Source organism: Lepisma saccharinum, chromosome 20, assembly GCF_977018435.1.
Source record: "Lepisma saccharinum chromosome 20, izLepSacc3.1, whole genome shotgun sequence".
Lineage (NCBI taxonomy): Eukaryota > Metazoa > Arthropoda > Insecta > Zygentoma > Lepismatidae > Lepisma > Lepisma saccharinum.
Genome location: NC_139248.1, coordinates 49,880,456 through 49,896,980, shown reverse-complemented (window position 1 = coordinate 49,896,980; position 16,525 = coordinate 49,880,456). Strand labels below are relative to the sequence as shown.

The 16,525-nt window shown below is 37.5% G+C and overlaps 1 protein-coding gene across 2 annotated transcripts in view; it reads left to right on the top strand.

Moving 5' to 3' along the window:
• The window catches only part of Mtp (microsomal triacylglycerol transfer protein), a 197,232-nt gene that overhangs the window by 35,552 nt on the left and 145,155 nt on the right, over window positions 1-16,525 (top strand). The window contains exon 2 of one of the 2 annotated variants that reach the window (XM_083141463.1): window positions 14,564-14,587. The exons of the other annotated variant lie outside the window; for it this stretch is intronic. Within the exon in view, the coding sequence (XP_082997589.1) occupies window positions 14,564-14,587 (24 nt within the window). The remainder of the gene's footprint in view (window positions 1-14,563; window positions 14,588-16,525) is intronic. 2 annotated transcript variants of the gene reach the window in all.

Genomic DNA, 16,525 nt, shown 5'->3' with positions numbered 1-16,525 from the left:
CCGGGTATCGAACCCGGGACCCCTTGATTACAAGGCGACGACGCTACCACTGCGCCATCGGGGAGGCCTCTCTCACAGCACGAAGACGATCAGGGTAGGAGCTCAGAAGATTCGCAAACAGTCCGTGTTCCATTCCATGTCACGGAGGTATTGTTCGAGATGTGCAAGAAGTGTTGGCCGGGAATAGCGGTCCGGTACGCGTTTCACTATCATTAAGGACTCAACTGCGTCCTTCAGAATAGCCCCAAAGTGCTCTGCTGCATTCAGGTCCGGTGATGCACCCGGCCATTCAGAACTGCTGAAGAAGTCAAGGCCACTTCGCCGAAGAAGGTCTTGGGTAGCATTTGCCTTGAAGCAAGGTGCTTTGTCGTGAACTAACTTTTAATTTTGTTTTTGTAACCACAATTGTCGTAGTAAACATTTGGTATTACCATAATTTCTTCATTGTTACTTTTTCCTGCAGACCCCTAGCAAAGGGTTATTTCGCACCCTGTATGTTACAGTATATATTGCAACTAATCCTTGAGGGTATATAATTCCGACAATCATCCTGGATGTTGCATCAACAGCAATTAACCTTCGTGTACATGCACACTTATTTAGAGTAAATGTTTGTAAGGGTGAAATTTTTCCAATTTGTTTTTGAATCTGCTTATCTATATACATATATTAACATGATTAAGCAAACTGGGTTAAATTTGTAATGAAAATTAATTTTAGTCGTAATCGTTCGTGAAAAATAGAACGATCTGCTCGAAAGTCATGTATAAAACTTGTTGTAGTAGTTACATGCCTAGCTTCATTGATTTGATTTATTTAACTTCGCGTTTCTGCAACTTTTGGCTGATTGGGACTACATCACATGTAAAAGTAACTTAGTTACTTCTGAAAATAAAGATAACTATCAAGGAGCTACTCCATAAAGTAAATGTAACTGTAATGCAGTTTCATCCTCCTAAAGTAAAGGTAACTGCAATAGTTACTTCTTCAGTAAGATAACTGTAAGTCGTTTACTTTCAAAAAGTAATTTTTCAAAGACGTGTAATGTGTTCATTTTAAGCAAACTGATCTTAAAGAATTCATCAAATGAAAAGATTGTGCTAATAAGCAATTATCCAGAGACAATACTTGAAGATAAACACAAACAAGCTGAAAGATATATGTAAGATAAATTAGTCGTGTACAATGCAACCTATTTCCACCACTTATTTGTTCTCTTCACGGTTTTAATTGAGCAGATGTTCATGTTCTACCTTGCAGCCCAGTCGGCTTTAACAAGGACATAAAATCCTTCATCCATTTGAAGAGGCGTGTAATTTGTTGTAACTTTATATTCTAGGAATACGAAATGAGAAACAGTTTCCTAAGAATTGGGCAGGATAGGACATAACCAACCCTTCCTTTCGCCCCTCCCTTCTCTCTTTCGTCCATTCCCTATCCATTTCGCCCATTCCCTATCCCTTTCGCTTCTTCCATCTCTCCTTCACTCTTGTCTCCTTTTCGCGCTCTATCTTCTTTCCCGCTCTCCTTCGCTGTTTCCTCTCTCCCGCTCTTTCTACCTTTATAGCGCTCTTTCTCTTTCACGCCTTCCTTCTTTCTTTCTCTTTTTTGCGCTCCCTTTATCTCTTTCCTTCTGTATCTTTTTCGCGTTCTCTGTCTATTTTTCGCGTTCTCTTTGTCACTTTTCCTCTGTCTCCTTTCCTCTTTGTCTCTTTTTCTCTCTTTATCTCTATTTCGTGCTCTTTGTCCTTCTTTACACTCTCTCCTTTCCCGCTATCCGTCGCGTTCATCTTTCCCGCTCCTTCTATCTCTTTACCTCTTTTTGTTTCTTTCACACTCCTTCTTTCATTCCCGCTTATTTCTTTCTTTTTCGCTCTTTCTCTGATTTCGAGCATTATATAATTTCGCGCTCTTTCTCCCCTTTCGAGCGCTTTCTCCCCTTTCGAGCGCTTTCTCCTCTTTCGAGCTCTTTCTTCCCTTTCGAGCTCTTTCTCCCCTTTGGCACTTGTTCTCTTTTCGCTCTTTTTCTGTTTTCGAGCTCTTTCTCGCTATTTCTCTCGTTTCGCGCTCTTCTTCTCTTTATCGTGCTATTATGCTTGCGTTCTCTTTCTCGCGCTCTTTCCCTCCCCCTTCTCTTCCTTGCTCTGTTCTTTGCATTGTACGCGTGTGCTTGCAATGATAGGATAGCATTTGAAATTCATGGAACAGTTAACTTTTATTTTATTATTATTCGATCCAGAATATATTTCCAATTTTCTTATCACTTATCCTAACCGTATACAATGCCAGAAGAAAATGTGCTTTGCAATGGAGTGAAAACAGCATCTGAACTGTCAAGCGATAACCTTCAGATGATTCCAAGTGGAGTCAGCATCCTTTGAAGTGTGACGTCTAACGATTCGGACGTTAAGACCAGACCAACGTTATTTGTCCTGTTCTGTTCACATATAAATTATATTTTCACGAACATTTTCAAGAATTACTCCACATAATATTCAACTAAATTATTGATTCATAATATTGATGAGTTGAAAGCCACAATCCAGGAAGAGATTGCGGTCATCCCTCCCGAAATGATTCAGAACGTCATGAGAAGCTTTCACGAACGTCTTCAGCATGCATCGATGCATATTCTGGTTACATCAGATAAGTAGTAACTAGGGCATAATGCCAAGTTTATCCTGAACTGAAACTAGATAGATTCCCACACAAAATACATTGTCTAAAATATGTTCAATTAAAAAGTATTGTTAAGTATTAACACATATTATCATTTTACTCGTCACGCAGAAACACTACAATGCTATTTTTTAAACCAAACCACAAATATTCATTAACGAGTGCAATAAAATTCCACATTTTTGCAAGATGTATTTACAAATGCCAGAAAAAAATACTTCCAAACTTCAAAGTGTTAAATACATTTCAAAAGACTTTACGATGAATGAGAGAGAAACTTTTCCTCCTGACTGAGATACTACTACTTGGCGGAATGGTTCGCTTAGCGCCCTGCAACGCAGAGACTTCATGGTCTATGTTGAAATAATGGAAGTGTGGATGTTTCTTCATTTCCACATCGCACAGTGATCCAGAATGTCAAAAAAGTCGGCAAAAATTGAAATTTTGACTTTTTGGTAAGGGGACAAAACATCGACACTACTCTAAACAACTAAATGGAGCTTTAAACTGCCAGAGATTTTTTTTCTCTAAATCAATTATTTGTTCTTGTTTTCGGACTTCAAAATGGAATTTTCGGACTATATTTTGTACATATTTTTAAGACTTGTTGTAGTAATATATTTTTTTTTTTGCTGGACAATAACATTGTGCTAGCTAGACTCGCAACTTTTCAATAATACACAGAAAAATTATAGATATTTGAATTAAAGTAAAATATAGTGTCTTTATATTGTCATGTATGTGTATGAATCTGTGCTTCTGTTAATGGATCAGCTGGCAACCCTGAATCAGGCGTGATCACTTATGCGCGCGCTGTGGAATGGGAAGTCTTCTTTCACTATCTGCTGATACATATAGCAGTATTGCAGTGTAACAGTGATTTAATCAAACACCCCCTAACAGCCAACAAAAATTTCATCAACACTCTCCCTAAAATTTACCAAAGAGTCGTAAAAGGTAAAGGTAAAGTGCTCCCCTGTGCTTAGCACCACGCCATGAAGACGTATAAGGGGTGTGGGGGTAACGCCCCACACTTTCTGGATCCGGTCGTGAGTGGGGGTGATGTGATCAGCTCCTGACCGCCCAGGGTTTCCCCCAGGTACCCATGTCATTCGACGCTGGGTGAGCGCCGGGGCCACTTCCAACGTTAGAAAAGTTCCCGGATTTTAACCGGCCTGGGATCGAACCCGGGATCTTTAGCACGCGTTACCAACTGAGCCAGCGCGGCCACAAAGAGTCGCGCTATGTAAATATTACACACAAGCAAAATTACTTCGCGAGTTCAAATTATAATTACATTAAAGTATTTGATTAACAATGCGTTTATTGGTTAAACTTATTGTATTAATTTTGAACATTTTATTGTATTTCACAATTAATAATAATGAGGAAAAAGAGAACATATTTGAAGCGCACGTGAGAGTGAAATTTACACAGGCGATGTTTCTACGCCCCTGTGAGGGGAACAAACGAAGCCTCATAGCTGATTCAATGTCATGACATTTGGAAGGGTTCACTGGAATGAAACTGAGAAAGGTTGCCTTAGGCACTCATTGGAAAATACGAAAAAATATTAACAATCGCTTGGGTCATTGTTACCCATTCACGTGTCCTTACGGGTTAAATGTGGTGGTGCGTCATAGATACCCACGAAAACATTCATCATGAAAAATTTGATGAAAATAGAAATGATCAAATTAAGAATTTATTTCATTTGTGGTAGAGTCTATAAATAATGACAATTTCGCTGAAGATTGTGTAAAGAACATTGTAGTTTTTGTAGTTTTACTTTTTGTATAAATATCTAAATAATCAGTCTCATGTCAATTCTGTTTGACTCAAAGTGTTAATTATTCCTTAAAAATGTAAATCTTTCATATTTGTATTGATTTATGGATTAAATAGCGAGCTCCTGATTCTTGCAGATTTTTTTTGGCATTCTGGATCACTGTACATCGCAGTGATTAATATAGAGGTATAGAACAGTGACATTAAATAACGAAAATATTTAACTTATACGTCTCTGTGAGAGGGAGGGATCCTCATTTAATCCGCTCATACGAGGGATACTTCAGCTAAAATATTTTTGTTTTAATTTACACGAAGTACTTCCGAGAATTACCGTAAGTTTTAAGATAGAATTTTTAAGGTTAATGTAGCAAGAAATATCACCATAAAAGTAACTTCAACTGTTACTATGTATTTATTTATTTATTTACTTACTCAAGTTTCAGATACAGTCTTATTTGGCCATTTTACACTGAAACATCATAAAGTAGAAACAAAAAATAACAAAAGATAAAAACAATAACAAGATGGGATAGATTTACATGTTCTTCTTCAGTAATATACAAAAATTACGTTCTGGAAGGAAAATATCTACATTCAGGGGAAGTTTGTTGTAGATTTCTGGGAGCCTGTAAAACAAGGAGCGTTGTAGAAGGGATAGCCTAGTGGTTGGGTTGTGGAAGAGTTGCAGGTTGCGCGTTAGCTTTTGGGGTACCCTAAGTGTGAATTCACTGATTAGGAGATCTGTTCTGATTTTGCCATTTATTATCTTGTATAAAAATTTCATGTCAGCTAGATCACGACGAAAGGATGGAGTGTGAATATTCAGAGCAGCCATGGTGTCTGATTTGGATACATGTCGAAAGGAAGGTATTCTATGGCGAACAATTGCAAGAAAGAAACTGAGAACAGAATCTATTCTGGTGAGATTGGTTTTTGAGGCCCTCGCCCAAATTGGGGAACAGTATTCGAGGATGGGCGAGATGAAAGATTTAAAGAATAAAGCAGATGGGTTTTGAATTTCGCTAAATCTGTATAGAAGACCGAGAAGGCGCATGGCTTTTTTAGTGGTAGCAATAATATGATAATTAAAAGTTAGTTTTTCATCCATGATAATACCTAGGTCCTACGTATGTCATGCAATATTATGTTGCCCAAGACTTTTGTTCTGTAAATAAATTCTGTGCAAAAATTCCATAGAAAAACAATTTCTGCCTCTAAAACATCCCACAGTGAAACGAAGCCGAATACGTATTTGAGTGGACAAGGACGTTCTTGCGAAATGCATTTCATTATGAATCTTAACTGTGTCCTGTAGTGTACCAGCCATTTTTTTTTGGGGGGGGGGAGGAGTTAACCTTGGAACATAATATATCTTGTAGGATACGTTGAATTTTCATGTACAAATAAATTTGCCCCCATCTCCGAATTTGTGTATGCTAGGAATAGAAACCCTGGTAGCAGCTTTGATGATATTCAATGTTCTGATTTGGGGGAAGGGTGAGTTTTTGCCTTTGAAGTAAAGGGCTAAAATTTGTTCTGTTCTTGCGTTTTATAACTTTTCTGCTGCTTTTGGCTAATTGCAAAGATGAAGATTGAAAAAAATGACGAAGTGACATTTGCAAAGGAACTCCCATCGACAGGCCGGGACTCATTGAGCTTGGACCCTTTGGCACCTAGATATTGTATCGACTACCCCGTCACATAAGCAGATACGTAGGACTAAAACGAAGCTCCACGCTAAGTGAAATAGAACCAGGAAGGACGCTAATTATGAATACGTTTTTCACATAAATGTGCCAATAGAATGATTGAGTTTTTCCCTCTAGAAAAATATTTTTATTATTTTTTCCCCCAAGGTATTCGTATTTATTCTCCCATGTCCTTGGTGGAGGAGGGACTACATTTCCTGCGTTATGTGTGCCTTTTACTACGTATGACAGTAACAGGGTAAAGGAAGTTGTAAATGCTGTATTAATTATGTATACCTGTAGACATATTTCCTGTAACATCGATTTTATCAGCATTTGAATGTCATTCACTGTGCAGCATTGTGCGATTACTGCACGATAGTGCTTTATCTGGGCCCTTCTGAACAGACGACTGGAAATAGACGAATCAGCAATCGGTAATTGTCCTCGGTTACTTCCGCGTCCCCGCTGATCGGTAGGTACCGAAACATACTCCAGTCGGAGACACACGAATCAATTGAGTTCGGCTGTTATCGTTCAATTCCGTATCTTAGAGTGCTAAATGCTGCTAGCGGCACGAACAAACTTGGGTTGGATACACTGCCTGTTGCAAATCCCGAAGGACCAACACGCATAAAAAAATAGTCAAAGTGCTCATTGTACTCCTTCTAAAGCACACACACACAGAAACAATTATCACTTGGTAACGTTTTCCTAAGGCATCTGATGTTGTATCTACAACTATCCGATCCAGTGCACAACCCCTCGAAGACGATTGCTAACTCACTATCTCTCTTCAACCTGAAGTTTTATGGCTGCAGCAACATAAACCTTCCATCTGTCCCTATCCTGGCCAAGAACAATCCAATCTTTTCCATCCTTACCGATTTCATAAAGATAAATCTCAACGTTATCCCTCCCATCTTTGTCTTGTTCTTTCTACAGGTCTCTTACCATCAGGTTTATCAACAAGAATCCTGTAAACTCTTCTTTCCTCTCGCATTCGTGCCACATGGCCTGCCCATCTAAGCCCTCGAAGACGATTGGTAGATAGAAATAGCGCCCAACGTCAGCTGTTAGTAGATTTGGCATTTAGTATAGCCGTACATAACTTCTTATGTTTTCTCATTTCCTTAACAGAATTCCCACGAATCCATATGTTGTGAATATGCATTTCCTCTCATCTCAGATAGAAATCATTTTATGTGATAGGGAAAATTAATTGTTAATATGTGCAATAAGTTAGAAAGCACTGCCTGTGGTTCTTCTAATTTCTCTTATATTGCATGCATCAGCAGCGAATGGTCCAGTACAAAACCCTACCTTTGAGTGGAACATTTTCACTCTCAGTACATTACTGAACACTCAGTTCCATGATATCCTTTTAAGGTCTTCTCTTTCTGATAACCTTTAGAGTTTCGATGATTATTGCTGCAATTTTGTTGGAGACCGTCCATAAGAATGACACCGCGTGTATCGGTCAATGTGAAGCAGCTCAGGAAGTTTTTGTTGGTTTATATCGATGTCCGCATTAAAAGGTCATCACTCCTGGTAATATCTCTGGCCTTTAACCTTACCCAAAACCAAATATTGCTTATTGCCTCAAACACCATACGCATACAGACGAGTGTTGGTCAAAAACCATCTAAAATCCCAACTTTGATAGCCTGCAAAATACAAGCATCAGTTAGTTACTACCGTGCGTTCATTTCGATCTGCAGCAGAGAGATCGGGAGAAGCGTGGCGGGCGGCGCTGACGGAGTTGCCGACATTTGCGGCCTGTAATGCCCGCTTATTTTTATAGACATATGCAGACATTTATATAAATATTGTAAAACGATCACTAACCTGTGTTATAAGACGCAAAAGTTCTTCTGTAATTCATCCAAGTTCTGGTCTTATATACACAAAAAAAATACGCTTTAGAAACGATGTTAAGAGCCACAGATAATAAAACATTTTAATCATAGTTTTGACCAGTAACGTCCTGCTTAAGTTTATATCCTTGAAAGAGTTTTGTGCCGATGGGGATCGTTTGGAGGTTTTGAATGTGCAACACTGTATCAAGATTACGCTGTAGAAGAAACCGTTAAAAGTCAATAGTGTTCGTGAGCTTCCTTGCAATCCGAAATCTCCGAGCTCGAGTTTTTTGTTCCTTCGCGACTAGATGAAGACAGAGTTGTAAATATAGTGGCGAGCAATGTAAACCAAGAGCGTGTTAATTTCGTACTGTGCGCAAGAGTGTTATTCTTGGTTACTTGCAGTTACTTGTTTGTGTTATTGTAGTGTGTATGTGTGACGTGTCAGTGAGACGATTGGAATGCCAGCCGCAAGATTCACGTTAGAACAAAGATTTTTTTTATGTATGACACGTACCTACGTGAAAACAAACTCGTGTCGAGACGTGTGTAGGTAATTTGTACAGAAATTCCCATGCGTTTCAACTCCACACAGAGATACGGTTAGACATCTTGTCCTTAAATTACGAGAAATTGTATCGTTAAATTTTAAAACACCTAAGCAAAAACGACGGATTCTAACCGAAGCAAAACTCGATGATATTGGTGCAGCGTTAGAACGTTCTCCAAACAAACCTCTACGCCGTGTTTCACAAGAGGTGGGCGTGTCAAAATCATCAGCACATACAGTCACTAAGCTACTAAAATTAAAACCATACTCTTATAACACAGGTTAGTGCTCGTTTTGCAATATTTATATAAATGTCTGCATATGTCCATAAAAATAAGCGGGCATTTCAGGCCGCAAATGTCGGCATCTCCGTCAGTGCCGCCCGCCACGCTTCTCCCGATCTCTCGGCTGCAGATCGAAATGGACGCACGGTATAAGACAATTTTAATACACACATTAAACACAGCTATTCCAATATTGCTGCTCACACATATAGCCTATGCATACACACTTGTTACAACAGGAGCTAATTGCCATTGTTAGGGACTTAGTGCAAAATATGCTTAAATTATTACAACTTACACCATAGTCTGAAACCAACCTTGCATTGTGCATTTGATTTTTACCATTACTTGGCTTATGGGCTAAAATGGAATACACGTTATAAGAATCTGAGGATTCAAATTCAAATTCTTTATTCAAATTCTTTATTTGCGTGGGCGAGGTTCAGCCTGAGGCTGTTCTGCCACCTAACCCGTGTCATCGATTACATTTAAATTTACATTTCTTATGTTATTACAGTATTAATACAGTGTACAATAAACTGTATGATTTAGTTACAAAATCTATTGACAAAGTAATTGTAATAAATTTATGAATAAAATGATACAAAAATTGTGAAAAGACAACTACATAAAAATAAAATAAAATGAATAAAAAATAATTAAAAATAAAAATATGTAAAAATATGTAGACAAAATACATAACATAAACATACAAGTTACATCATAGTATTTGAACACAATCTCTGCTCTGCCAAAAGAAAATTCTTTACTTCATTTCGGAAAGATTCTATTTTAGATATGCTCGACATGGTCTTAGGTAGGGCACTCCATATTTTTGCAGCAAAATATGAAAACGACGATTAACGATTCCTTAGCAATGGCAATATTTACCTGACCGTACAATCGGATAAATTTAGCACTGTTATGAAATTTCTGAAACATACTTAACAAAAAAACTTTACATTATATATCATCATCTTGGCACTGTCTGCGATTAGGGGGCGTGGTGGCAGTTGCTTCCCCAATTTTTGCTACTTTTGCCTCCGCACTACTTCATCTTCCAAGGATAAGTAAACTGTCCTTGAACCATAGTTTTGGGACCCAACCGCCACCACTGAATCTTTTTTTTTCTTTCCGATATTTGTTTTGCCTGTCAGAAAAGGGTTATAAATCGTAAGAATTTAGGGTGTTCTTCAACGATTCGGTATCAACAATGTTGAGATCTTTCCTGACTGTACTATTGCTGCAGGGCTGTGTATAAATGTGTTACAATTCAGTTTTCCCAACTTCATGATACAACAAAAGAATCATGTGCTGTAGAGTCAACGAATTTAGAATTTAAAAATTATAAATTCTTTATTCATGGGCGAATTTCAGCCTGTGGCTGCTCTGCTACTAGTACTATGTGATTTATACAGCGTAATTGTGATTGACTTATTTTAACGTTTTGTAAGATTAGTTAGAAAAGTTATCACTTTCACTAAGAAGAAATAAGGACATGAACGAATAGAAAATTCTACCTAAAAACAATCGAATAATGTCGGTCGAACTTCACTGGACAAAAGTGCTGTATAAACAAGACGATTGTGGCATTACTAAGTAGTGTGAGTGTACAATGATAAGAGAAGCTTCAGAATAAAGAACAGTGAAATCTCCAGTTGATGTGTAAAGAGTTAACTAGTTTTAAACACCAGTTAAGATTAAATTTTGATACATTGAGTTGTGAGGAAACCTGGTCAGTCCGATGAAATTGTGGGAGCGCGTTCTCGTACGCACGTGTGGACTGCAGAGTGAACAGCGCTGCTGGAGCGTTTTAAGAATGAGGTACAGTGTGTTTCAAAAGTCGCGCAACCCAAATTTTGAAAATTGATATCATGTGAACCGTAAGAGAGATTTACACCGGGCTCGCTGCATTATAAAGCTTCATCCAATGAGATATTTTTTAATGCTGAACATTATCAATTTATTCCATACAGAATATTAAATAAATTAATAACTGGCGGAAGGCAGAATTAAAATGTTTCCAGAAAGCACTTTTGAGTGAGAAAACTATGTAAGCAATTGTCGGAGAGTCATAATTAGATGTCTGATGACTGATGCCATATCAATCTGTCATTTGCGACCAATAATGAGCATGTGCAGCATTTGATGGATTTATAACTGGCGATTTTAAGGGTTGCCATGTAGCTGGCAACACAGCAGGTCGAAATTTTGTCATGAGACGCACACAACAATACTTATTGGCCGTACAATTGCATGAAAAATCATAAATCATGATTTTGTACCGAAATTGGACTCTTGAGAGAAACCTAATCTGTCTCTGGCTAACCTGAATTTTTGAAAAGCATTTTGCTTCACATTTATGCCATGGCCAAAATGCTACCGTGTAAACTGAAAAATCTTAATGGCATTTCAGATGCCATGGCATTCCTCAGGGATAGTCTGTTTTACGTCCATAGCATTTTTCATAGCATAACCAATCAGAAGCGAGCTCTAGGTCACGAGTGCAGATGTAATGGCGACAGAGTTGGATGTAAAGAACGTATCACTTCATATTTTTAAAGGCCGATAACCTATTCAACCGAGTGGAAGAACGTTTCCTGTAAAAAGTTGTTAGGTACAAATCAATGGCTCCGCTTAAATACATACTTTATAGCCTATACATATATGAAGAATATTTTAGTTTCAATTGTTAACACCGTCCACTAAGCATAGAAGGTGTGCCTTTCGTACTATTATTATATTGTAAATCGCAAAAGCTAACCGGAATGTTACATGAAATGCTTCCGTGTAAAGTACTATCTGCTGTGAGGTTTTTGGAAGTATTTACATAGCAATGCTAGCAAAAATGTTAAAGAAAATGCTTCCGTCTAACATAAGAGCAAAGCAGTATCCGTATTCCTGAGTAACGAGCCCACTCCTGTTCTGTTGCTTCCTGACCTTGAGGCGCAAGGCTGAAAGCTCGCACCGCACAAGTGCACACGGGTTACCCAGGTCCGATGAAACAGCTATTTGCCTCATTACTGAGTTTATGTTTGTGTTAATTTCAAACGAACTGCTTATGAGGAAAATTTGCATAATAATATATTTGCGTTTGAATCCAATTTCATTTTCACGAAATTCAGCCGACTACCGTGACGGAGTGGTTAGCACAGCACGTGTGTTCGTTGTGAGTGTCCCTTTATTATCATATCCTTACCATATGGAGGCACATTGCACAGTGGTTCGGATCCCATTTTAAACTGTAGAGCAAGTCCCCATTAGCCTATCTGTGCATACAGTGGACATAAAACAGCAATTCAATTCAATCACTCATCATCATCGTCGCGGTTAGCCAAAAGTGGCAAAAAGCGACGTCAAATAACCTAATTCAATCAATCAATCATTGCACAAAATGTTATCTTTATCGGTCCACCAAGCAGGTCTATTAATTTCTAAGATAGCGTTAGTTGACATTGACAGGCACACACATGGACACACATGATGCTAATTAGTGCCTTACAGTTAAACAATTAGAGTATCACTCATGTGCCGTCATGGGTGTCAGAAGATAAAGTAGTTGTCAAAAGTTAAACCATTCATTTGGCAGAGCTTTATTAAAAGAAACAAGAGAACATAGAAAATCCAAAGAAAGACATCACCACAGTTAAATATTTATCTGTAACACCATTGAGAAGTCCTAAAATGACACTACTACAGTCATGGGTGTGTATATATAGTTCACGTAAGGGGGAGGGGGGGTTAAAATTTTGGTACAATTATGGTTCCTATATTTCATAACTGAAAATCCGGGACGCTACTCACCGGAACCTTGTTAGAGAGCGGAGGGGGGGGGGGGGATCTCGACCCGTTAAAGTTGTATGTATGTACAACATAATTGTCATTTACATCCCACATTGTGTGGGAACTTTATTTAAAAACTGCGGACTGAACAGATAGGCACTGACTCCTTGTAGTAAACAGATTACTATACAATGGAAGAGAATAGTCACTGAAATTCAGCACCGCTAGCAGACGGCAGTGTTTGCAGTGTACCTTCTTGTAACTCGATAACTCTTGTATTATGGAGAGGGAGCGGTTCAATGTAGAGTTGGATTGTTTTGTAAACTGAGCATTTTAAAATTACGTCCACACATTTAAATATAAAAAGTTCAGGGAAGTAAAGTCTTAATCATTTCTTCTTTCCACCCGATTCCAGGATATTTGTGCATCCTGAAGAAACTATTCGGGAGACCGGGACAAATGATACCATTTCGGGATTGTCCCTGAAAATCCTGGACGTATTGCATCCCTAGGTATGATCTGGCTATCAAGATCCAATCTGTCACCACATGAAAGGCCACAAATTTATTAAATTAAGTCTATCTACGAACTTCTAACTTCTCTACATAAAATGAACAGAAAATGCTTTTGAGAAGATAATCCCAGCTTCACTTTAAATAACAATATTGGAATTAGTCGTTTCCTCCTTGCTACAAAATTGAAAATAACATCATCGATGTTATTTTAATATTCGTATATATGTACACTTAACAGTGCAGGGTCCATTAGACGAGAATCTCTAGTTGAATTGCAAGGACATTATCGGATGTTCAAGATGAAACTGGCAGTGTTGCCAAGATCACCAACAATTTGTGCATATTTGAGTAGTAGTGTTGCCCACGAAACGAGACTTTGGCCTGTCTCGTCTCGTGGGGTCTCGTGGAAATGCTGTCTCGTCTCGAAAATATTCGTTTGTCTTATGACACATGGACAATCTCGTCTCGTCTCGAATTTTTAAAAGCCTGTCCCGTCTCGTCCCGTGGGCAACACTAAGTACAAGAGCTTGTCACAATTTTCTACTGCCTACAATGCAGACCCTGTACATGTCTTTTTAATTACTGTTTGCCATAGTTTTCATTTAGGTTTGAAAATGTAAAAAATATCAACCAGGCCATAGGTTTAGAGAATCTTCAAGGGATTTATTAATTTTATTATATCCAGAATCCAACGTTCTTCCCAAGTACTCTGTCGCAAAATCCATTATTGGTGTTAGATCATTCTAATGACTGCAATATAACATACGGATAAGCACTCCTCATATAACTTTCAATTTTTTAGAATAAATATCTATGCACCGCCACATACCTAACTCACTCTCTAGCCTTGTTAAACCCGAAGGTTTATGACTGCAGCAACACAAGCCTTCCATCTGTCCCTATCCTGGGCAAGATCAATACAATCTTTTCCATCCTTACTGATATCATTTAGGTCCATTTCAACGTTATCCCTCCTTCTTCGCCTTGGGTTTCCTACAGATCTCTTACCACCAGGTTTCCCAGAAAGAATAATGTAAACTCTTCTTTTCTCTCCCATTCGTGCCAAATGGGCTGCCCATCTATCTCTTCTTGATTAAATCAAGAAAACTGCCACATAGCAGGGGGGAAATTCTATAAAATAAAGTTTCTTTCGCATGATTCTTCATGAAGCATTTTTACATGAAATTTTGAATCTGATAAAAATGATTAATATATTTTACAAATAAAATTATACCTACGTTAAATCTCAATTTAATTCTCTTCCCACACCTGCTTGTAATATAATTTTGAATTCTTGATACGACGCTGCACTTATCTTGTGCTTTTCATATTTGCTTTCTTCTTTGGGTCTGATTGCACTTTTCTGTTTTCCTTGCACCACGTCCTAAACGTTTCTTTCGTTTCTTCCTTGCAGGTTGCAAATGCCATTTCGCTCCAGGTATGTTCCTTAATATTCTTCATAGACGCACGATGATTAGCCACCTCGGTGGCAGAGTGAATTGAGTGATCGGCTCACGATCTCTCCACCGAAGGTTCCGGGTTCGAGTTCCGGCCTAGGCATGGGCGTTCTTTGTAAGTGTCCCTGCATCAATTCATCCAATCATTATTCATCCTCATCGTCACGATTACCTTTAATTTCCTAACCCTAACTACTTGAATTTAGAAATTAGGCCAAATGATTTGGCAATAATTAAATTTTGATTGCAATTTCTGCCCAGAAAGTGTCTAATTTTTCTCTTCAATAACTTTCAAACTATTCTCCTATCCCTATAATATTCTTCTAATTTGAATTCTTATCTTCTAACAAGTCAATATCATCTTGGTTACACCATTTGAATCTTTCATTAGTTCATTCTACTTTCCTATTAGTATAATTAGGCAAAATAAAAAGGTAAAGGTTATAACTAATACCACAGATAAGGGTATATATATATATGTATATATATATATATATATATATATATATATATATATATATATATATATATATATATATATATATATACCCTTATCTGTGCTAATACACTCCCACTTCAAAAACTGGCATGGATTGTATAATTTTCAGACAACGACCTACACGAATTTTACTTTGATTCATTAAGGCATACACTTACCACATCAGCAAGCCTTTTAGGTACCTAATAATTTAATTGATAGTACAAAGTGTGTCTTCTCTGGCGGAACGAAATGCTTAAAGTCAGTGAACAACTGAAGGACATTATATTCCCATACTTAGACGGAATTCAATGTCCTCCATACTTAACATATGCGAATATAATGACCTTCAGTTGTAAATGTATATGCCAAATTTAATTGAACGGATTACCTAGTTTCGCAGCATGCTACGAGAGGGCCAATTTTCATATGTCACACTTTTTATGTACATTCATTTTCAATGAGAGAGGTATAAAAATAGCAAGCTTTCAGGATTTTGTGTAAAGAATTCTACACTGATACAGGATATGTAACGTATATGATTAAACTACTCCCAAAACCTATTAACCGAGCAAAAACTTGAGAATTATATCTAACAAGATCACAAAAGCCTTAATGAATACATGTTAAACCTCATAAAAAGTATTCTCAATGATGGATTAATATTTGTAATAACTTGTGAATTATTCTGTATAATTTCTGAATCCGGTGTTTAAAACTTAGTGCTGGAATACCATGCTAATGTAAGCTGAATCTGGCGGATGTCCTTGATGCGATCAAACCTGCAATGAACTTTTCTGCGGATGCTCCATTGTGATGTTTTGTTACACGTTCACTGACTTACATAATAATAGTAACGTGCAAAAACGAGCGATTCAAGGTTAGAAGAGCTGAATCGCATTTCCTGGCTAGGAATTCTTGAACGAATCTAAAATTATGGCATAGGTGATTTCAATAATCGATGATAGATCCGAATGACTCAAACGTTGCCATCTGAGTTCGTTTGTAATTTAAACGAAGAGTGGTTTATTTCCTATCATGATTTCTGTTCAGCTGCACTTAAAAACGAATTTCATTACTAGAGGGTGAAATTTTACATCTTTCCTGAAAAGAGCCAAAATAAATTTTATATTTTTTTATATTTATTCGAAATAAATGTTCTGTTTGGTTAATGTTGTTAAGCGCCCACATTACTTTTGTTATTCTATGACGTCATAATTTGTTGGACGCAAATTTGTAGTCTGTTGCAATGCTTATTGACTAACCTTAAGATATTAGAGCGTTGGTGTCTAGGTGATGTGATTTATTGATTTTGATGGCGGAAGTATTTTAAAATTAATATTTTAATTTGTGTACCCGAACAATAATTTCAAGATTAATTCAGTTTTATTTCTAACAAGAAGTTTATTTTCGAGTGCAAGTGTGTGGTCTTAAGATCAGC